We start from the raw sequence: 23,458 nt of genomic DNA, 5'->3' as shown, positions 1-23,458 counted from the left end.
CTACAAAACTAGACAAAAAAGTTACTTTTTCTAAATTGTCTATGGTACATGTAGTAGTGTTAAGTAAATTCGATAAATTGTTGATATCGATAGTTACCGATTATCGTAGGCTGAAAATTATATTCTAAATGTAATAATTATTCGTGAAAATAAAGAAAAGTGGTGCTCAATTTCAATGCTGTTTCATTAAAATTGAGCACCACTTTTCTTGGTATCATTTCCATTATTACCTGCACTACTTGGACGTTGATATACCTATATACTATACTGTTGTATGTATACATATACATTACAATATTAAATAATGTTACCATTTGTATTAATACCTGATATTCTATCTATTATTTGCACCGACTGCTTTCGCTGCTTTCGCGTCGCTGATCAGTGCATCCAACCTCTCAAAAATCTGATCGTACCAATGAAATAATAATGTCAAAATTCTAGCGGAAATGAGGATTTTCAAATTTTAAGATGGGATAACACCCCGTAATATAAAAGTACCTAGCTAAAACAAAACCAATTACTAGGTATGTACAAGTTCTTTAACTTTATGAAATGAAATGATACTAATGAAATGATGTCAAAATCTCGCATAATCTTAGAATGGCCGAAATATGAGTATTTCAGTTATAAACCATTTATTGGCAGTAACTTTCAAACAGTAAAAATCGCACCATCTATTTTTGCTCGTAGGTACACCATAATTTGTATCGATAATTTATCATCAAATAGGTAAAGTGTAACACTAGCCGTCGCTCAATTTGTAATTTTGTCTATGAATGGATATTTTTTTTAACGACGTCGACGATACAAACGTCAGTTGTTTGTCACATCATAGGAGGTCGTATCGTAAATAAATAATAATTAATTTTACAAAAACAAATTAGAAAGTGTTTGTGGTGTGTTATTAATCTTAAAAATGAGTCTGCACAAAGCAAGGTAAAGTATCTTTGTACCACAATCAAATGTGTTATTGTAGCCTGTGTTTTTTATTTATGAGTACAAGATATATTTAAGTAATGTTAAAAAATCGAGCGGGGCGTCTCTAATCAAAATTGGGATGAATTTACTCGGTTTCATTTGTTTGTAGCTTTCTCACATACAGAATATGTACGCCCCCTATCGCCGTAAAGGTTATAATTTCATAAATAAAACTTGTGTACCAAACTTTCTATAGGTGAAACAGGCAGACACATAACACGTCTTTACAGGGTCGACAGAGCCATTATACAAGAATAGATGGCTACTATAAGCTTATATTATGGAATTAAGATTCAAAGACAGGTGTTGGGCCAGCCAACACCATATTAGATAAATCCCAATGATAAGGAACCTTTTTCCTTTATATTTGTTAAACAAAAATTACACCAGTATGTGGTTTTCAGCGATTAAGAAAGAACCACTCTATCTCTCTGTCTTTCTCTTCACTCTGTCTTTCCCATGGATGTCGTAAAAGTTATTTTTGTTTCAGAATAAAAGCATTTGAAGAAATCTTAGATCAAGATGTAATTGATATGGATCAGTTAAGGAAGCTGGCCTTCAATGGTGAGTTATTTGTATGTATTATTATATTATAAAGAATTGTCACTCATTTTGCTATCTTTGCAATTCATTTTTAATTGCAAACAAACTTCTCCTGGAGTAATGCTTCTATTTTGAAATACATACCATTTGCTCTTCATGGTAACAAAAAGAAATAACAATAGTATACATAGATTATCACTAACTACTTTGCAACCTGTGCTTTCATTAAGCCAAATAGCTGAATGTGGCCTATCATTCTTTTCAACACTGTTGGCTCTGTCTACCCTGCAAGAAATATATATATGTTTCCGATGGAACGGCACTATTACAACTACAATACTATGTGCCTTCAGCAAACCTGCTTTAAGTCGGCAGCCTGATGGTAAGATCTGCAAAAAAATTCCTTTTGCATGTAAAAGTAAACTCAAAAATGAATAATACTGTCTCACAAAAAAGGAGTTAAGAAGTACATCCTACTACTATTATAAAGGCGAAAGTTTGTATGGATGTATGGATGTTTGTTACTCTTTCACGCAAAAACTACTGAACCGATTACAATGAAATTTGGTATGTGGGTAGCTGAAGACCCAGAATAACGTATAGGCTACTTTTTATCCCAGAATTCCCGCATGATTGATAGGGTTACCATGCGGAGGAGATCGCAGGAGGCCTCTAGTAGAATAATGATTGTCTTTTACAGTCTTAAATGCTAGAAATAATTTGTCTTGATGCCTACCTTATGATTTACTATATAGATACATATAGTCACGTATATGACCTGCGAGGTACGCAAAACCAACAGTCTTGAAAAGACTGAATGGCCACGTTCAGCTATTTGGCTTAATGATAGAATTGAGATTCAAATAGTGACAGGTTGCTAGCCCATCGCCTAAAAGAAGAATCGCATGTTTATTAGCCTATCCTTTAGTAGCCTTTTACGACACCCATGGGAAACAGATGGACTGGTCCTATTCTTTTTGTTTTGGTGCCGGGAACCACATGGGACCTTATGATTTTTTTATTATAATATGAAAGAAAATCCTCACCTTAAAACAATTTAATTTTATACAGCGAATTTATGAAGTTTATGCAAAATTCATCGTAGCCAGTTGTTTTCAAATGCAAATCTAAAGACTATTAAATTTTATTATACATATATGTTAATTGTTTCAACACAAGTTTCTTGTGAGAAAATGCAAATTGTTCTAGTCTTAATGAATTGGAAACTAGTTTGAACTAGTTATTATTTCACAATCAGTCTCCAGCAAAACTAGGTGATCATCAAAAAGTTAATAGTTTAAGTAATATTCATTACTGTTGTGTGACATGTTTAAACACGTTTTATGTTGTTTTGTATGTTTTACATTTATGCTGCAATATAAAGTTTTATCTATCTATCTATATTACCTGTTCTCCTATATTGGAATCTATGCATATCACAGTATTTGTTTCAGAAGAAAATTATTTTTAATACCTTGTACCTGCAGTCCCGTTGTAGCCGTGTGTCACAAACCCCCAAAAAATTAATCCGAAGTTATTCCTTAATTGACTTTCTGCACGGAAGACCAGATTAGGCTTGCCACTAGGTGAATCTGCGCTTAACACCTTAGTCCCCTTTCACCACATCCATGGGAAAGAAATGGAGTGCGGTCCTATTCTAAAATGCCGGGTCTCCACACGGCGCGTTTAGCGTCAATTCCGTGTTATGTGCGATAGGCCTTATTACAATGCGCCAGTTAAAGTTGAATGAAAGTTTAGAACACGGGAAGTCTATATATTACGTGGTATTTGAACCCTGAAAACCACAAGATGACAACACCATTACCGCTATGCATACCTACATATAATCACGTCTATATCCCCTGCCGGGTAGACAGAGCCAATGGTCTTGAATAAAATAAAAGGCAGGCCACATTCAGCGATAAGTCTTAATAATGAATTTGAGATTCAAATAGTGATAGGTTAACTAACGCATCGCTCATAAGTAGAATCTCAAGATGACATAAAGAGGAGTATTTCCTTTAATCGCCTTCTACGACATCCATGGGAAAGATATATGTAAAGTGGTCCATTTCTAAATTACCTATACAATATGGTTCTTAATTACTCCTGCGAAAATTAACCATAATTTCCGGTAATAAATATACATACATGTGGTCACGTCTATATCCCTTGCGGGGTAGACAGAGCCAACAGTCTTGAAAAGACTGAATGGCCACGTTCAGCTATTTGGCTTAACGATAGAATTGAGATTGAATTGGTGACAGGTTGCTAGCCCATCGCCTAAAAAAGGATCTCAAGTTTGTAAGCCTATCCCTTAGTCGCCTTTTACGACATCCACGGGAAAGAGATGGAGTGGTCCTATTCTTTTTTTTGTATTGGTGCCGGGAACAACACGGCACAATAAATATAAAATAAATAATATTAGTTCTGATCCCAACAGGGATACCGGACGAAAAGGGCTTACGGTCCCTCACGTGGAAGATCCTGCTCCACTACCTGCCGAATGAGAAGAGAGCCAGGGAGGAAACGCTAGTTAAGAAACGGCAGCTTTATAAACAGTTTATAAGTGAGTATAGAATTTGATAAATTTAAATTAGCAATTTTTTTTTTTTCTCTAAATGACAATGCTGCCAGCCTTCTGGGCACATGAATGATGATGCTACCATGCAGGGACTGTACAATTTGTAAATTTAATTTTAGTTTGTAATCGTCTTTTTTTTTCTTTCTTTTTTTATAAGTACCTAGTTTGAGCTTTAGTTTTAATTTGAGTTAATTTTAATTAAATTTTCTATACATAGATACATATAGTCACGTCTATATCCCTTACGGGGTAGACAGAGCCATTAGTCCCGAAAAGACTGAAAAGCCACGTTCAGCTGCTTGGCTTAATGATGGAATTGAGATCCAAATAGTGATAGGTTGATAGCCCATCGCCTAAAAAAAGAATCCCAGGTTTGTAAGCCTATCCCTTAGTCGCCTTTTAAGACATCCATGGGAAAAAGATGGAGTGGTTTCTTTTATGTATTGGTGCCGGGAACCACACGGCACATATTTTTTACATACACACATATGGTCGCGTTTATATCCCTTGCGGTGTAGACAGGGCCAAGCCTTTTCAGTTTTCGCATTTTTCCAGACGAAATAATCGTCTCCCCCGGCGGGCCAAGTGACCACCCCCTGAACATAAGCCCGGAGAGTTCCTGGAGCACTTACTTCAAAGACAACGAGGTGCTACTGCAAATAGACAAAGATGTCCGCAGACTTTGTCCAGACATATCGTTCTTCCAGTCCGCTACAGAGTTCCCATGTCCAGAGGTAAAGTCTTCATTATTGAGTTTCGTTAACAGCGTACTGGTGATATTCCGTATACATACATACATATAATCACGTCTATATCCCTTGCGGGGTAGACAGAGCCTAAACTAACTAACTACCTAACTGTCTTGAAGACACCGATAGGCCACGTTCAGCTGTTTGGCATAAAATATGTATATTAAAAAGCTGAAGAGTTAGTTTGTTTGTTGGAACGCGCTAATCTCAGGAACTACTGGTACGAATTGAAAAATTATTTTTGTGTTGAATAGTCTCATTTATCGAGGAAGGCTTTAGGCTATAATATAACATCACGCTGCAACTATGAGGAGCGAAGAAATAATGGAAAATGTGAAAAAAACGGGGAAAACTATTTATCCTTAAGAGCTTCAATGATCTCCAAAACAACTATTCCACGCGGACGAAGTCGCGGGCACAGCTAGTACAAAATAAAAATTAATACATACATATGTTCACGTCTATATCCGTTGCGGGGTAGACAGAGCCAACAGTCTTGAAAAGACTGAATGGCCACGTTCAGCTATTTGGCTTAACGATAGAATTGAGATTCAAATAGTGACAGGTTGCTAGCTCATCGCCTAAAACAGAATCCCAAGTTTGTAAGCCTATCCCTTAGTCGCCTTTTACGACATCCATGGGAAAGAGATGGAGTGGTACTATTCTTTTTTGTACTGGTGCCGAGAACCACACGGCACTTAATAAAAATTAATTATATATTTATAATTTCGTTTACAGATTGTTAACAGTAATGGTGTCAAAAGGCTGCATAAAAGAGTTGAACAATCAATGCTCTCATATTCTACGTTGGAGAGAAGAGGTCTGGGCGTAGCGAAGGTACCTTATTATGTTATGAAATTTCTCATAAATGTTACATACATACATACGTCACGTCTATATCCCTTGTGGGGTAGACAGAGCCAATAGTCTTGAAAAGACTGATAGGCCGCATTCAGCTGTTAGGCTTAACGATAGAATTGAGATTCAAATAGTGACAGGTTGCTAGCCCATCGCCTTAAAGAAGAATCACAAGTTATAAGCATATCTCTTAGTTGATTTTTACGACATCCATGGAAACGACATGGAGTGGACCTATTTTTTTTTTCTATTGGTGCCGGGAACCACACGGCACAAATATATATAAATGAAAATATATAATAAATATATACATACGGGACAGATTACACAGATTGAGTTAGCCTCGAAGAAAGTTCGAGACTTGTGTTATTCTCCAGATTCTTAATTGTATATAATTATATTAAGTAGATAACCTGTGGAGAGGTGACAAACGAACAAACTTACTTTGTATTCATATTAGTTGTCATTTATATTAGTTGAGATTTGTCCTTATTTATGTATGGTACCTATTTATGTATTGTGCCGTGTGGTTCCCGGCACCAATAGAAAAAAGAATAGGACTACTCCATCTCGTTCCCATGGATGTCGTAAAAAGCGACTAAGGGATAGGCTTATAAACTTGGGATTATGCTTTTATGCGATGGGCTAGCAACTTGTCACTATTAGAATCTCAATTCTGTCATAAAGCCAAACAGTTGAATGTGGCCTATCAGTCTTTTCAAGACTGTTGGCTCTGCCCTCCCCGCAAGGGATATAGACGTGATTATATGTATGTACATATGTATGTACCTACCTCTAAAACTGTCAAAATATTTTTGAATTAAAAATGTACTTACCAGGTAAATTTATAAGTATTATCATTATCGCTATTATGTTATAATTCACCTTTGCAACAATCTCAATAATGAACTATGGCCCATGGGTATGATAAGATATGGATACTATAAGTACTTGCCTGCGCAAGAGTGCAGTGCGTTGACATTCAGACATGCGGTGCTGATAGCAATAACTAATTATACAATGTTATGTACCTCATACTTAATTGACATGCCATTATATAATAGGTTAGGTTTCTATTAGTGCCGTGTGGTTCCATATTTTTCCCATGGATGTCGTAAAAGGCGATTAAAGGCTACGCTTATAAGCCTGGGATTCTTCTTTTAGGCGATGGGCTAGCAACCTGTCACTATTTGAATCTCAATTCTATCATTAAGCCAAACAGCTGAACGTGGTTTATTAGTCTTTTCGGGACTGTAAGCTTTGTCGACTCCGCTAGGTATAAAGACGTAATTGTATGTATGGGTTAGGTGCCCATAAAAAAGTTGCAGAGGTCATACATGAGTCACTTTGTGTAAAAGAATTTGTGTAAAGATAATGCTTCCAGCATTAAGTCCGCCAATTGTGCTATACATTTGTATTTTTTGCAATGAACTTTAAATAAGTAAATAAATAAAAGCCTGACTTACCCAATCCAGGATTATGGTCAACTAGAGGCCGCCCGCGACTTCGTCCGCGTGGAAAGCCTATCAATCCTGCGGGAACTTTGGGATAAAAAGTAGCCTACATGTTATTCTGGGTCTTCAGCTACCTACACACCAAATTTCATTGTAATCGGTTCAGTAGCTTTTGCGTGAAAGAGTAACAAACATCCATACTGACATCCTGACATACAAACTTTCGCATTTATAATATTCTGGGTCTTCAGCTACCTACACACCAAATTTCATTGTAATCGTTTCAGTAGCTTTTGCGTGAAAGAGTAACAAACATCCATACTGACATCCTGACATACAAACTTTCGCATTTATAATATTCTGGGTCTTCAGCTACCTACACACCAAATTTCATTGTAATCGTTTCAGTAGCTTTTGCGTGAAAGAGTAACAAACATCCATACTGACATCCTGACATACAAACTTTCGCATTTATAATATTCTGGGTCTTCAGCTACCTACACACCAAATTTCATTGTAATCGGTTCAGTAGCTTTTGCGTGAAAGAGTAACAAACATCCATACTGACATCCTGACATACAAACTTTCGCATTTATAATATTCTGGGTCTTCAGCTACCTACACACCAAATTTCATTGTAATCGGTTCAGTAGCTTTTGCGTGAAAGAGTAACAAACATCCATACTGACATCCTGACATACAAACTTTCGCATTTATAATATTCTGGGTCTTCAGCTACCTACACACCAAATTTCATTGTAATCGTTTCAGTAGCTTTTGCGTGAAAGAGTAACAAACATCCATACTGACATCCTGACATACAAACTTTCGCATTTATAATATTAGCAGGATGGTATATAGGTACCGGGCTTATCTCCAGAGAGGCGAGAAAGTAATCAGAGCCTAAAATAAATACTTATTATTTTACAAGTGCCGCGTGGTTCCCGGCACCAATAAAATGAAGAATAGGACCACTCCATCTCTTTCCCATGGATGTCGTAAAAGGCGACTAAGGGATAGGCTTACAAACTTGGGATTCTTTTTTTTTGGCGATGGGCTAGCAACCTGTCACTATTTGAATCTCAATTCTATCATTATGCCAAATGGCTGAACGTGGCCTTTCAGTCTTTCCAACACTGTTGGCTCTGTCTACCCCTGTATGTATGTATTATTTAACAAATGCTCTCCAACAGTTGAGCAACGAAATCCGTCGTACCGACAGCCTGTCGAGCGGTGACTACGCCCCCCTAAATGAGGGCTGCGAAGCCCACTGGGAGGTGGTGGAACGGATGCTGTTCCTCTACGCTAAGCTGAACCCTGGACAGAGTTACGTTCAGGGCATGAACGAGATCATAGGACCAATATATCACACGTTCGCGGTCGACGCTGACAAGGAGTTTAGACGTGAGTTGCTGTTTGATGATAGAAGCGTCTATAGTGCAATGTTTTGTATCTAAATCCGTGTGGTTCCCGGCACCGATACAAAAAACAATAGGGCCACTCCATCGCTTTCCCATGGATGTTGTAAAAGGCGACTAAGGGATAGGCTTACATACTTGGGATTCATTTTTTTTGGGCGATGGGCTAGCGACCTGTCACTATTTGAATCTCAATTCTATCATTAAGTCGAAAAGCTGAACGTGGCCTATCAGTATTTTTAGTACTGTTGGCTATATCTACCCCGCAAAGGATATAGACCTGATTATATGTATGTATGTATGCTTGCAACCTGTCACTATTTGAATCCCAATTATATCATTAAACCAAACAGCTGAACGTGGCTGGCCTATCAGTCTTTTTAAGACTGTTGGCTCTGTCTACCCCGTAAGGGTTAAAGACGTGACCATATGTATGTATGCTTGCAACCTGTCACTATTTGAATCTGTTAGTCATTGGTATCGAAATAATATGAAATATTTTTATGTCACATACAAACTAGCGCTACTCAGTGGCAATGTGGTAATATTAGGTACTAAGATAATAATTAAAACTATAAGATGTTAAATGTCTATGATCCCAACTCTGTATTGTCTATATCTCTCTCTGTTTTCTCTGGCTGAATAAACGCTGCGTGTTCGTAATAAAAATAATTCTTTTAATTAGTAATTATAGGTTATTGGCCCAAATAAGCCAATATTTAGCTAGGGAAAGTTGTAAATTCCAGTATTGCTCAGTTTTTTAGATTAGATCGCGAGTGATAAGTTGATGAAATCATGTCGACCAATTACTTGGTGAACGTGCCGAAGCTAAAAGGGCGGGAAAATTACACAGAGTGGTGCTTCGCTGCGGAGAATTTTCTGATCTTGGAGAACATGGTGCATTGTATAAAACCTGTTGCCGAAAAGACTACAGAAGCCGCTGACGACGCGAAGACGAGAGCTAAATTAATTCTCACAATCGACTCGAGTTTGTACGTGCATATAAAAGATGTCGGAACGACGTTGGAGCTATGGAACAAACTAAAAGCCTTATTTGATGACTCCGGCTTTACCAGACGCATAAGTTTATTGCGAAACCTCATCTCCATTCGACTCGAAAGTTGCAGTTCTATGACAAGTTATGTGACACAATTAGTGGAAACGGGACAGAAATTGAGTGGAACCGGGTTTCAAATCAGTGATGAGTGGATTGGCTGTTTATTGTTAGCTGGTTTGACTGAGAAATATGCGCCGATGATAATGGCAATTGAGCATTCCGGTATCGCCATTACTACCGACGCCATTAAATCTAAGTTGATGGATTTGGAATAGGAATGTGAAAAAAAAATCGATTATGGAAAAAATCGATATAAAATCGATTTTTTTTAAAGTAAAAATCGATTTTATCACGTGATTTTTTTAAAATTAATAATCGATTAAAAATCGATTTTTAGAATCATACAATAAATGCACTCCGAAATTACGTTTTTGTCTTCTGGCTTGGAGCCCGGAACGCGAACTGCCAAAGAATACTATCATAGCTCCATAATATTACATTAACGCCATCTTTGCATTCTTTCTGTGCTCTTAAAACAGTTTAGATGATTAATTTACTTTATAGACGGCCTCTGTGGCGCAGCGGTAGTACGCTTGTCTGTGACACCTGAGGTCCCGGGTTCGAATCCCGGTCAGGGCATGATGTGAAAAGAACTTTTTCTGATTGGCTTGGGTCTTGGATGTTTATCTATATAAGTATTTATTAACCCTTCATTGCATGATTTTTCCTATTTCTAAAAAAAAAATACAGGTTGATGTAATTAATGCTCGTGATTAAAGGAAAAATATTTAAAAAAATCCTAGTATAAATAAGAATTTGAATTCTTTAAAAAACAGTGATGAAAATTTACATCATTATGCATTGTTACATATATACCTCAGTACTAAATAAGTCAAAAGATATTGTTTACTTATTCTCCTTTATTCTAAATCAGCCATACTCAACCTTTTTTTTACTAGGGCCAAAAAACGTTTCGGTCATGGGATCCCGGGCCGCAAGCGAGAAATTATTAGGTCATAAATAAAATATAAATCAAAGGTAACGATATATTTACTTTATTGATGAGAAGAAAATTGAAAACACTATATTTTAATGCGATATTTGATACTGTGAACACTTTTTCACAATTTTATCAAGATCTGGCTTCTTGCTACATGCTACTCTTATTACATCATCCAGGTGAGAATCTGTGAGTTTATTTCTGTATACATTCTTTGTATATTTCATTTTAGAAAAAGAAGATTCGCACACATACGTAGACCCAAAGAATGTTAGTAAGATATGAGCACATCTTTGTACGTTTTTATATTTTTGGGGAACAATGCTCCAAAACTCGACATATTCTCTGTTCTCCCTTTTTTCTTTAAACACGACTTCTAGATTGGTGTCGTTTTTAAAATCAATAAATTCATCGAACAATTCCGCGTAATTACAACTTAAAACTGAAGCCAACTCTGTGATGGTAGTTGTTTCTAAGTGCCATGGATTTTCTATAAGCAACAAACATTTTTTTATTTTTCTTAGATCTTGGAACCTTTTTTGAAATTCGTTTATTAGAGCAGTTATAAAATTTGAAATTATAGTGCAGTTTTTTTCCGAAATGTTGATACCATCTTCTGTAGTTTTAATAACAGTTGGAAAATTGTGCAGCTGTTTGTTCTGGATTTCTGTGTGATAAATACTTAGCTTTTCCTCAAATGCAAACACTTTATTTGCCATATTAGAAACTATGTTATCTTCACCTTGTAAGTTCCGATTGAGATTGTTCAGTTTTTCCGTAATATCGCATAGAAAAGCTAAAAGACACCACCATCCATCATTTTGTGATTCAGGGTACACTTTATTATTTTGGTCTAAAAACAGTATTATTTCATTGCGTAATGAGAAAAACCTTTCCAAAACTTTACCTCTACTAAGCCATCGCACCGAGGTATGTAAAATTACGTCATTATGCTCACTTCCCAGTTCTTGTAGAAGGCTTTTAAATCTTCTGTGGTTCAATTCTCTTGCTCGTATAAAATTGACAATATTTATAACGGTCTTCATTACAGCTTCTAACTCTGGATTTGCAGCACGCGCCGCCAAGTTTTCTTGATGTATAATGCAGTGAAATGTTATTAAATTGGACAAATTGTATTTTTTCTTAAATAACGAAATAAATCCATTTTCGAATCCAGTCATCGAAGGACAACCATCTGTACATACACACACGGTTTTTTGTATGTCAATTTCATTTTGTTCTAAAAAATTACAAATAGTATCAAGGTAATCTGTGCCTCGCGTTTGACCTTTCATTGGCAGGAGTTTCAAAAAATTTTCATGAATTAAATTGTTATCTGAACAATATCTAACAAACACCGAGCATTGCGATGTTGATGAAATGTCGGTGCTGGAATCGAATGCCAAACTAAAAAACTTGCACTTTATTAGGTTGTCTAATATCTCATCACCAATAAATTTAGAAATGTCTTCGATTCGCCTCACACAGGTTGAATCCGAAAGCTGTAGTTTTTTTATATCAGAAAGTATTTGTTTCTTGTTACTGTATTTATCAAAAAGTATATCAGCAGTACTAACAAAGCATTCCTTTATGATTTCTGCGTCGGTAAATGGTTTCATATGCTTACCAAGAATGTAACAAATTTCATATGACGCCTTGGTTACCGCTGAGTCCTGTGATATTGCCACGGTCATTGACTTTTGTTCTTGATACAAGGACTTCTTTAAAAAAATCAATTTCTCATTTCTCAAAGCCGACCCAGGTGAAAACGTTTCGTCGAAAGATTTATGTTTTGTGGTAAAATGACGCGAAATATTGTATTTCTTCAATATAATACTGTCACGACATATCAAACAAGTAGCTGCATTGTTTTTGTTCGGTACAACAAAATAATCTGTTTCCCACTCATCTTGAAACAATCTATTTTCACTTGTTATTTTTCTTTTATACTTTGATGACACTCCTGACATTATGTAGAAAATGCAACAACAGTTGCACTTTCTACATAAAACACTTGCAATTATTAAGAGAGATTAGATATGTGAAAGACATGTAAAAACTCAAACTCAAAACAAGTTACGACCGACTGGCAAACAAAACACTTAGGTTCGTAGGGGATTCCCGGCCTGCGTTCACTCGCGCAACCATAGACTACAATAATAGGCTACGTTCAATTTTTGTTCCGAATCACTCGTTCTCTGATAGGCGCGAAATTTAAAATAGAATGGAGCATAGAAACTTCAAGTGGGCCAATCAAAAAGGCCCGGCGGGCCGCATGCGGCCCGTGGGCCGCAGGTTGAGTATAGCTGTTCTAAATGATAATTTAAAAAACAACTATTATTTTTATTCAAGCACAAATGAACTCCACATTGATTACACGAAATTGTGGAATAGCCTTTACATTTGGGAAATTTACACCGAAGTGATCTTTCTTTTTATTTATTGTAATTCATCTTCTAGTAGACTGGTACTAGGGTTTTGTTGTACGCAATAGTCATTTATAAAGTTGCCAGCAACAACAAATTTAAAGTTTACAGTTTTTGAGTACCTTTTTTTCTTCACTAAATGTTATGATTGAAATTTCCATCATCATGCAAAGAAGGGTTAAAAAATTATAGTATCGTTGAGTTAGCATCTCGTAACACAAGTCTCGAACTTACTTCGAGGCAAACTCAATCTGTGTAATTTGTCTCGTATACATTTATATTTATTTATTTATTTAATCAAACATTCTCTAGATGGAATTAGTCGATGAACAGTATTTTACCGACATTCGGTTGATATTTTATTCATTATTCGTTGCTGAAACTTCATTTTTCAAACTTGATTGTTAAAAACTTTAGTTTGTGTTGATTATATAAGAACTTACTGTTTCTATTGTTTATTTTTAATGAATAAATCTATTGATATAATTTATATGGCGTTTATTTTGACATAAATTGAAAAATTAGGAAAAATCTATCAATATAATAAAATCGATTATTTTCTTAAGAAAAATCGATTATATGTTAATCGATTTTTCATACTTAAAAAATAAATCGATTATATAAAAATCGATTTTTTATCAGCAATGTCACATCCCTAATTTGGAAGAGAACAGTGGCGACACCAGCGGAGCATTTGCAAGTTTTAGAAAAAACAAGTTTGTCAGCAACAGTCAAAGCGCGGGAAACGCGGGAACCAAAGATAATGGACAACTGTCAATGTCAAAGTCAAAAAGGGTTATTCGATGCTATAGATGTAAACAAACCGGGCACTATCGCAATCAATGCACGAATTTTGATAAAGATTCCTCAAATACTAAATCAACCGAACGTAAACAAACTAATGCTTTCAATGCGGTATTCCTGAACGGCAGTTTTTCGAAAAATGATTGGTATATTGACTCGGGGGCGAGCGCCCATTTAACCGCTAATGAACACTGGATAAATAATGTGTCGACCGAGCATACCATTAAAGAAATTGTTGTTGCGAATGAGGAGAAGTTAACCGTGAAGTGTTCGGGAGATGTGCAAATTGCTACGGTGACTGATGACAGTGAATATGACGTGATTGTCGAAGGAGTGTTGTGTGTTCCAAAGATAACCACAAACTTATTATCCGTCAGTCAGTTGGTCAAAAATGGTAATCGAGTATTGTTTACTACGAGTGGTTGCAGTATTTACAACAGAAATGATAATTTGGTGGCCAAAGCATCCCTTATAAATGGTGTATACAAACTGAATTCACCTGTGAGTTTACTGGCAGCAGCTGTGACATCTGTGGATACATGGCATCGCAGATTAGGCCATGTAAACAGTATGTATTTAAACAAAATGCCTAGTGCAGTAAGTGGCATGGAAGTTGATAAGAAAAGTGACATTTCTCAACTATCCTGTGTAGTATGCTGTGAAGGCAAGCAGTCACGCCTACCTTTTGGAAACAGTGGTTCAAGAAGCGGTGAATTGTTGGGCTTAATTCACAGTGATGTTTGTGGTCCAATGGAACATGTTTCGATTGGTGGATCACGGTACTTCATTCTGTTCATCGATGACTACAGTCGGATGACTTGTATATATTTTATGAAACAGAAAAGTGAAGCATTTCAACATTTCCAAGAATATAAAGCCAAAGTGGAGAACCAGTTGAATAGAAAAATTAAAATACTTCGCAGCGATAATGGAAAGGAATTTTGTAATCGAAGCTTTGATGATTATTTGAGAAAGAATGGCATTTTACATCAAAAATCAAATCCCTACACGCCCGAACAAAATGGCCTTGCAGAACGTTTTAACCGTACAATAGTAGAAAAGGCTAAGTGTTTACTATTTGATGCCAAGATGGGCAAGGAGTTTTGGGCTGAAGCATGTAATACAGCAGTTTATTTGCATAACCGTACTGTCCTTCCAGCATTGAATGACAAGACGCCTTATGAAGTTTGGACAGGATGTAAGCCCGATATAAGTCATTTGCGCATTTTTGGCAGCCGTGTCATGGTGCATGTGGCAAAGGAAAAACCCCAAAAATGGGACAAGAAGTCAGAGGAGCAGATACTTGTGGGCTATCCAGAGGACATAAAAGGGTATCGAGTTTACAATCCTATCACCAAGAAAGTCAGTACCAGCAGAGATGTTATGATAATGGAAGATGTGAAACCTGAAGTATCTATACCTATAATGGAAAGCAAAGAGTCCAATGAAGAGAGCTTAGATTCAGTGGGGGACTCATTTTCAGAAGAAGCAGAGGACACTATGATTGAGAGTTATGTAGATAACTCTGATGTGACATACATCCCAAGCGAGTATGAAGATGCAGAGTCAACTGAATTGGGTAATTCAGAGCAGAAAAGGAATGACAGGATTAGAAAGAAACCTGAGAGGTATGGCTACTCTAACATGTGTACTGATGTAGGTGTGGAGGCGTTGGATGATGCTAGTGATCTAACTGTGCAGGAAGCGTTGGCAGGACCAGAGAAGGAACAGTGGTTAAGTGCTATTAGGGAAGAGCTGGATTGTTTTAGTGAAAATGATGCCTGGGAGTTGGTAGACACTCCAGATTCAGGTGCAGTGGTAAAGTGCAAGTGGGTTCTTAAAAAGAAATATTGTGACAATAAAGTGAGATATCGTGCACGCTTAGTTGCTAAGGGATTCACACAAAGACCTGGTGTTGACTATCAGGACACATTTTCCCCTGTTATAAGACATTCAACTTTACGCTATCTGTTTGCATTAAGTGTACAGTTAAATATGGATATAACTCATTTAGATGTCACCACAGCGTTTCTGAATGGTCATCTAAAAGAGGATATATTTATGCAATTACCAGAATGTTTTCCTATTGTAAATTGTAATAAGGTCCTTAAATTAAAAAAGGCAGTAAAACAGGCTTCGCTAGCCTGGTATGATAGAGTAAAGGAAACTTTATGTAATTTAGGTTATACTAAAAGTAAAATAGAACCTTGTGTATTTATGAGAAATTGTAACAATGATAAAAAGGTAATTGTTGGGATCTATGTTGATGATTTTCTAATATTTTCAAATGATAATTCTGAGACTGATAGTTTAATAAAAGCTTTAAGTAATAAATTTAAAATTAAAAATCTTGGTCAAGTTAAACAATACCTAGGAATGAGAGTTAATGTTAATAGAAAGTCTAATGTAGTAACTCTTGATCAGGAGAATTATATTGAACAATTGATGCAAAAGTTTAATATGTCTGAATGTAGTACAGCTGTTACACCTATTGAATGTAAATTAAATCTTGAAAAATCCAATGTTTGTGAAGATAACATACCTTATCAAAGGTTAATAGGCAGTTTAATGTACTTAGCAGTGTTAACTAGACCAGACATAGCATACTCTGTCAGTTATTTGTCTCAATTTAATAGGTCTTATACGCATGTTCACTTTAATTATGCTAAAAGAATTTTGAGATACTTGTATAAGACTAAAGACTATTGTTTAAGGTACTCCCAGGAAACACCAGACTTGATAGGTTATGTAGACGCTGATTGGGCGAGTGACGCTATTGATAGGCGTTCATATACCGGATACTGTTTTATGAAGTGTGGTTCTCCTGTTTCATGGGAGAGCAGGAAACAACGCACAGTGGCTTTGAGTAGCTGTGAAGCAGAATACATGGCTTTATCGGAAGCATGTCGTGAAGCCATATATTTGCGAAATATTGAACAAGAAATACTTGGTTCTTGTAAAAGATTAATTATATTTAACGATAGCCAGAGTGCGTTGAAGCTCGCTAACAGTCATCAGTCACACAAGAGATCCAAACATATAGATGTGAGATATAATTTTATTTGTGAAGTTATTGAAAAAGGAATAATTGAAACTAAATATGTTCGGACCTCTCAAATGCCTGCTGATTTATTAACTAAGGGTTTGTCTGGGGCAAAGCATTACCAATTTATGAAATACTTGGGTATAGATAGAAAATAATTAATGTAAACATTGTTGTTGTTTTTTGTTATTTCGATATAGTGGGGGTGTTAGTCATTGGTATCGAAATAATATGAAATATTTTTATGTCACATACAAACTAGCGCTACTCAGTGGCAATGTGGTAATATTAGGTACTAAGATAATAATTAAAACTATAAGATGTTAAATGTCTATGATCCCAACTCTGTATTGTCTATATCTCTCTCTGTTTTCTCTGGCTGAATAAACGCTGCGTGTTCGTAATAAAAATAATTCTTTTAATTAGTAATTATAGAATCCCTATTATATCATTAAGCCAAACAGCTGAACTTGGCCGGCCTATCAGTCTTTTAAAGACTGTTAACTCTGTCTACCCCGCAAGGGATATAGACGTGGTTATATGTATGCTTTATACTATAGGCGCTTGCCCCAATTTCACCTTTCCTTGGGTCAAAAGATCTTATTTATTTATTTGGTAGACCAACAACCGTTTTCAAAAAATAGCGTCACATATGTAAAACAAATGGTCAATTATAGGTCCTCACAGATACAAAAGACAAAACACTAATACAATAAAAAAAAGGAACATCAATCTCTAAACAATCAACAATAACAATTTATGAGTTAAGTTTTTAGTTCTTAAATAAATAAATAAAAATAAAAATCATTTATTGCAGGCATAGCCCATAGTGTTAGTAACAGAGGAACTTATAATTATAACTTATTATCTTGGACAATATTAATTCAGCTACTAACTAATTTCCTCTATCCAGAGCACGCCGAGGCCGACTGTTTCTTCTGCTTCACGAACCTGATGGCGGAAATAAGGGACTTCTTCATCAGAACCCTGGACGAGACGGAGAGCGGCATCAACTACATGATGGTCAAGCTGAGCGACTGCGTGAAACGGAACGACGCCGCAGTATGGGGGCGGATGGAGGCGCAGGAGTTGAGGCCGCAGTACTACAGCTTCAGGTGAGGTGGAGATGTGGTCACGTCCACATCCCTTGCGGGGTAGACAGAGCGGCATCAACTACATGATGGTCAAGCTGAGCGACTGCGTGAAACGGAACGACGCCGGAGTATGGGGGCGGATGGAGACGCAGGAGTTGAGGCCGCAGTACTACAGCTTCAGGTGAGGTGGAGATGTGGTCACGTCCACATCCCTTGCGGGGTAGACAGAGAGCGGTATCAACTACATGATGGGCAAGCTGAGCGACTGCGTGAAACGGAACGACGCCGCAGTATGGGGGCGGATGGAGGCGCAGGAGTTGAGGCCGCAGTACTACAGCTTCAGGTGAGGTGGAGATGTGGTCACGTCCACATCCCTTGCGGGGTAGACAGAGAGCGGCATCAACTACATGATGGTCAAGCTGAGCGACTGCGTGAAACGGAACGACGCCGGAGTATGGGGGCGGATGGAGACGCAGGAGTTGAGGCCGCAGTACTACAGCTTCAGGTGAGAGTGGAGTTTGTGAGGTGGAGATACACATACATACATATGGTCACGTCTATATCCCTTGCGGGGTAGACGGAGCCAGCAGTGTTGAAGACACACAGGAGTTGAGGCCGCAGTACTACAGCTTCAGGTGAGAGTTAGGACTTTGTGAGGTGGAGAGATATGGTCACGTCTACAACCCTTGCGGGGTAGACAGAGCCAGCAGTGTTGAAAAGACTGTATGGCCACGTTCAGCTGTTTGGCTTAATGATAGAATTGAGATTTGAAATATGTGATAGGTTGCTAGCCCATCGCCTAAAAAAGAGTCCCAAGTTTGTGAGGTTATCCCTTGGTCGCCTTTTACGACATCCATGGGAAAGAGATGGAGTGGTCCTATTCTTTTTTGTATTGGTGCCAGGAACCACACGGCACTAGAGAAGTTTCCATTGTTATGCTCTTGATACCTGAATGACTATATCAAGAGTGAGTTTGTCATCAGAAGTGGGCCTTTTATTTTCGGTCACGAACATTGCCGTGTGGTTCCCGGCACCAATACAAAAAAAAAGTATAGGACCACTCCATCTCTTTCTCGTGGATGTCGTAAAAGGCGACCAAGGTATAGGCTTTTAAACTTGGGATTCTTTTTTTAGGCGATGGGCTAGCAACCTGTCACTATTTGAATCTCAATTCTATCATTAGGACGTGGCCTATAAGTCTTATCGAGACTGTTGGCTCTGTCTACCCCGTGATGTGACGTCAATAAGTGTTACCTTGTATCCAATTTTGAAAATAAATCTATTCTATTCAAACGTGACGTATAAAAGTATGTTTCTTTTTTTTTGACAGGTGGCTGACATTGCTTCTGTCGCAAGAGTTCTCTTTGCCCGACGTGGAACGAATCTGGGACTCCCTGTTCGCAGACCCGCAGAGATTCGACTTCCTCATCTATATTTGTTGTGCCATGATATTGTAAGTTTTAATATTATAATTTTTTTTTTGTTCGAGCTCCAAGTTTGTTTCGTGTTAACAAATAATAGGTAGGTAATTAATGAACTCAAATTAAAACTGAAGCTAAAACTACTTATAAAAAAAGAGAGAGAGAAAAGATAATTACAAACTAAAATCTAATTTATAAATTGTACAGTTCGCCATTGTGAGTGCCGTGTGGTCCCCGGCACCAATAGAAAAAAGAATAGGACCACTCCATCTCTCGCTCTTGGATGTCGTAAAAGGCGACTAAAGGATAGGCTAACACACTTGGGATTCATTTTTTTGGCGATAGGCTAGCAACCTGCCACTATTTGAATCTCAATTCTATCATTAAGCCAAATAGCTGAACGTGGCCGATCGGTCGTTTCAAGACTATCGGCTCTACCCCACAAGGGATATAGACGTGACCATACGTATGTATGTATGTTTATTTCATTTTGCAGATTGGTGAGAGATAACCTACTTAGCGGTGATTTCGCATCAAACGTCAAGTTACTACAAAACTTCCCGCCGATGGACGTATCCTTAATATTGAACAAAGCTGTCAAAATATCAGGCAGAGACAGGTAAAATAACAATACCTACCGCCGAGTTTGTACAATTTTTGTATAAAAGGTTTAATATGTGACCGATAAATATGTCAAACCAATGAAATTTTTTGGTACAGATTGTCATAATGACGTAAAGAATTTTTTTTTTTGGTTAAAATATAATTTCCATACAAAATTGATATGTTATAAGGACATATAACATAAGCTTTTACTTTTTATGTTGTGTTAACAATATTTCCTAATTTATTTCCTATCTATCTATATTATATTATATATAGATAGATAGGAAATAAATTAAATGTATTACCTGACAAGGTATGCAAAGACAAAAGTCGTTATTTTTTAATTTCACTTACGTTTTGTTGCATGCTTGATTTGTAAGCGCGGTATTTTCATTTATTTTTTAAGTATATTTTGAATTATATTTTAAAAAAATTATTGAAGTAAAGCTTAGTATCTATTACTGAACCAGATATTTGTGTGGACCTTATTATACACGACTTAATGTATTTGTAAGCATTTATTGACATATGTAACTGTCTAATTCGTATAATTGTGCAATATTCAGTAAATGAGTCACATCGGACTTGAATATAGAGAGTTTTTGAAACACATCGAGTCGAATCGGTTGACGGAACTTTATATTTATACATAATATATAATACTCTTTCGTTAACATATGAAGTTCCATATAAGACGCACTAAAAGAGGATTTCCCAACATTCCCGCGGGAACGGGAATAAACACGATATTTTGTTTACGCGCAGGCGTTCTCTATTTAAAATATTAAAACCGATGTGAATCATTTACCGTAGAATATTAACGTTTTAAATGATCTTCCTGTAATGTTTTTGTAACATTTTTTAAATGTTTATAGAATCCTAAATGTGACCTTAATCTTTATAAAATGTGTGGGTATAGCATCACAATATATTATGTACTCTTCTTTTTAAATTTAAGAGCTAACTCTTGTCGGTGGAATTAATTGGAGCTTACTCCATTCATCTCTTTTCTCTATTATTTTTCTCTAAAGAATTATAAAATAAATAGTTAAAATTAATATGTACTCTACTCTTGCAAAATTGTTATGAAACTTTCTCCCGATATACAAATATCAATTAACAATTTGTAATGTATGTATATGTAATAAATTCGACTTGTATACTATATCTAAATGTAAAAATCAGAATTTTCTAACCTTTATTATACCTACCTAGTAATGTTATAGATGTAAAGTTTGTTATTTTTATTGATTAAGGTTTAAACCTTATTGGTGTTAAACCGAGCTACTGAACCGATTATGAGAATCATTTCAACGTTAAAAAGGTACTTTATCTGCGGGTGTTATAAGCCTATGTATCTACCGCAGGCGAAGCCGTGACAGTTTGCTAGTACTGTTGTTATAGATCCTTTACTTATTTTTACATACTTTTAGACATTTATTAAGTTTTTGTCTTAAAGAAATTTCATCAAAACATAGTAGGTAGTTTTACATGACAATCCAATTTTCGAATATTTTATTTTTTAAGTTGATGTTAATATAATTAGCGGCCATATCATTTATTTTTTTCATAACACAGTTTTTTTTAATAATGTATTACTCGATAATATTTAATTTGGAATCAATTAACGAATATATTCGTTTATTTACCTACGTCATTATTTTTTTGGATGATAACAAATGGTCTTACTGTAAGAAAAAACATCGTGAGGACAGCACATTCAGATAACTTCAGTCCAATACAATATTGGTTGGGTTCCTCTGTCAACAGGGTCATGGAGGTCAGAGGAAAGTATCTATGGCTCACGGTCTATTTTTATATTAATTCAATTTGTAATAGACGGACTCGCCATTAAACATTAATATCTTAGTAAACTATTCGTAAATTTTTAGTAATAAGTTACACTTATAGAATACCACGACGTTACCCATCTTTTCCACATGCCTTATTGGTAAAATAATAACGGCCTAAAGTTAACTTTAAGACTGTGGGTCTACAAAATAAAGAGCACATCCTACGCAGAATAGACAAATATAGTGTGAAAATTAGTACATAATTTTGCTATAGCCTTGTCTATAAATCCAGCGGGCTAGTATGACGAGCGCGACGGATAAACTATTGCTGTCTCGTTTCACGTCATAATTAGAAGCGAAACGGCGATAGTCCATCGCAGCGCCTACGCAGCGCGTGTCATTCTAGCCCGCTGGGAGGGCTCATTTTGACTTCATTCTGAACCAATACATTTTAGATATGTTCACTTGACATGATTGAATATTTTTAGAGAAACTATTATAAATGTGTTTTCTATGTCAGTCAAAATTTCCCAAATTGTAAAATAGTGTGTCGCTTTCCATTTGGTTAAACGGAATGGAAAATTATATTCGACCGTAAACAAATAATTTTCTGTATTAAATTCCAATCGATGTCTTCAAATGTTTGATGAATGTACCTTGTCAATGTACATTTAGTTTACCATGTAGATAATTTTTTTTTTATTTTTATGATTATTGTTATATTTTATGGAAATATATGTGTAATTTTGTAATTGTTGTTTTGTTATTTACCCCAACTTTTAGAAAAACAGTATCACCTCCGTCTCTCATGCTAGTGTGTTGAATTACACCCTCCGCCACGTTTCGAGGTCAGACCCCGTATTATGGCACGCGCGACGCCGTTTTTGACGCCCGAAAATATATCGCTGTCCCGTTTCCACGTCATGATGAAGAGCGAAACAGCGCTAGTTTTTCGCGCGATAAGAACGTCGCACATACCATGTTACGAGGGCTGTACTACTGCTGCGTATTGTGAACAAGATAATGTAAAAATTCGTTTACCTCGATTTTACTGGGCGCATGAAGTCATGTGTATTTCACACGCCCAGTTTTTGGAGAACTTGGCGGAGGACCGTGTGGTTCCCGGCACAAATACAAAACAAAAAAGAATAAGACCACTCCATCTCTTTCCCATGGATGTCGTAAAAGGCGACTAAGGGATAGGCTTATAAAATTGCGTCACTATTTGGATCTCAATTCCATCATTAAGCCGAGCAGCTGAACGTGGCCATTCAGTCTTTTCTGGACTATTGGCTCTGTCTACCCCGTAAGGGATATAGATGTGACTATATGTATGTATGGAGGTTCAAGGAACATGAAGGATAAAGTAGCGAGGATTTTCTGAAATTTCAACGACAGGAGAACAAATTGGATCAGATATACGGACCCCGGGCTTCCCCAGAGAGACTATATCTAAACATAAAACGCATTTCATCGCCTTTAAAGATTTAATATAAATAATTACAATGTCATTGATTTGTACATATTCATTGATTGACAATAATAAGAAAGTAAATATTTTATACAAATATGTCATATAAATTTGTATTACACATAGCTAAATTGTAACACAATGGAAATAAGAGTA

General features: G+C 36.4%; 2 protein-coding genes across 2 annotated transcripts; one reads left to right on the top strand and one right to left on the bottom strand.

Moving 5' to 3' along the window:
* Positions 1-802: 802 nt before the first annotated feature.
* Positions 803-22,551, top strand: LOC106130528 (TBC1 domain family member 13). The gene is made up of 9 exons (XM_060953672.1): positions 803-939; positions 1,472-1,545; positions 3,968-4,093; positions 4,664-4,842; positions 5,596-5,694; positions 8,363-8,573; positions 17,831-18,032; positions 19,342-19,464; positions 19,929-22,551. Exons 1-9 carry the CDS (start codon positions 920-922, stop codon positions 20,053-20,055), a joined length of 1,161 nt encoding a protein of 386 aa, XP_060809655.1. The 5' UTR covers positions 803-919; the 3' UTR covers positions 20,056-22,551.
* LOC132903952 (general transcription factor II-I repeat domain-containing protein 2-like) lies at positions 10,684-12,701 on the bottom strand. Its single transcript, XM_060953671.1, has 2 exons — positions 12,272-12,701; positions 10,684-11,884 (listed from the first exon to the last, which is right to left on the bottom strand). Exons 1-2 carry the CDS (start codon positions 12,612-12,614, stop codon positions 10,734-10,736), a joined length of 1,494 nt encoding a protein of 497 aa, XP_060809654.1. The 5' UTR covers positions 12,615-12,701; the 3' UTR covers positions 10,684-10,733.
* Positions 22,552-23,458: the final 907 nt, after the last annotated feature.

This window comes from Amyelois transitella, chromosome Z (genome assembly GCF_032362555.1).
Source record: "Amyelois transitella isolate CPQ chromosome Z, ilAmyTran1.1, whole genome shotgun sequence".
Taxonomy (NCBI): domain Eukaryota; kingdom Metazoa; phylum Arthropoda; class Insecta; order Lepidoptera; family Pyralidae; genus Amyelois; species Amyelois transitella.
Note: the sequence above shows the minus strand (reverse complement) of the source record. Positions and strands in the feature narration are given on the sequence as shown.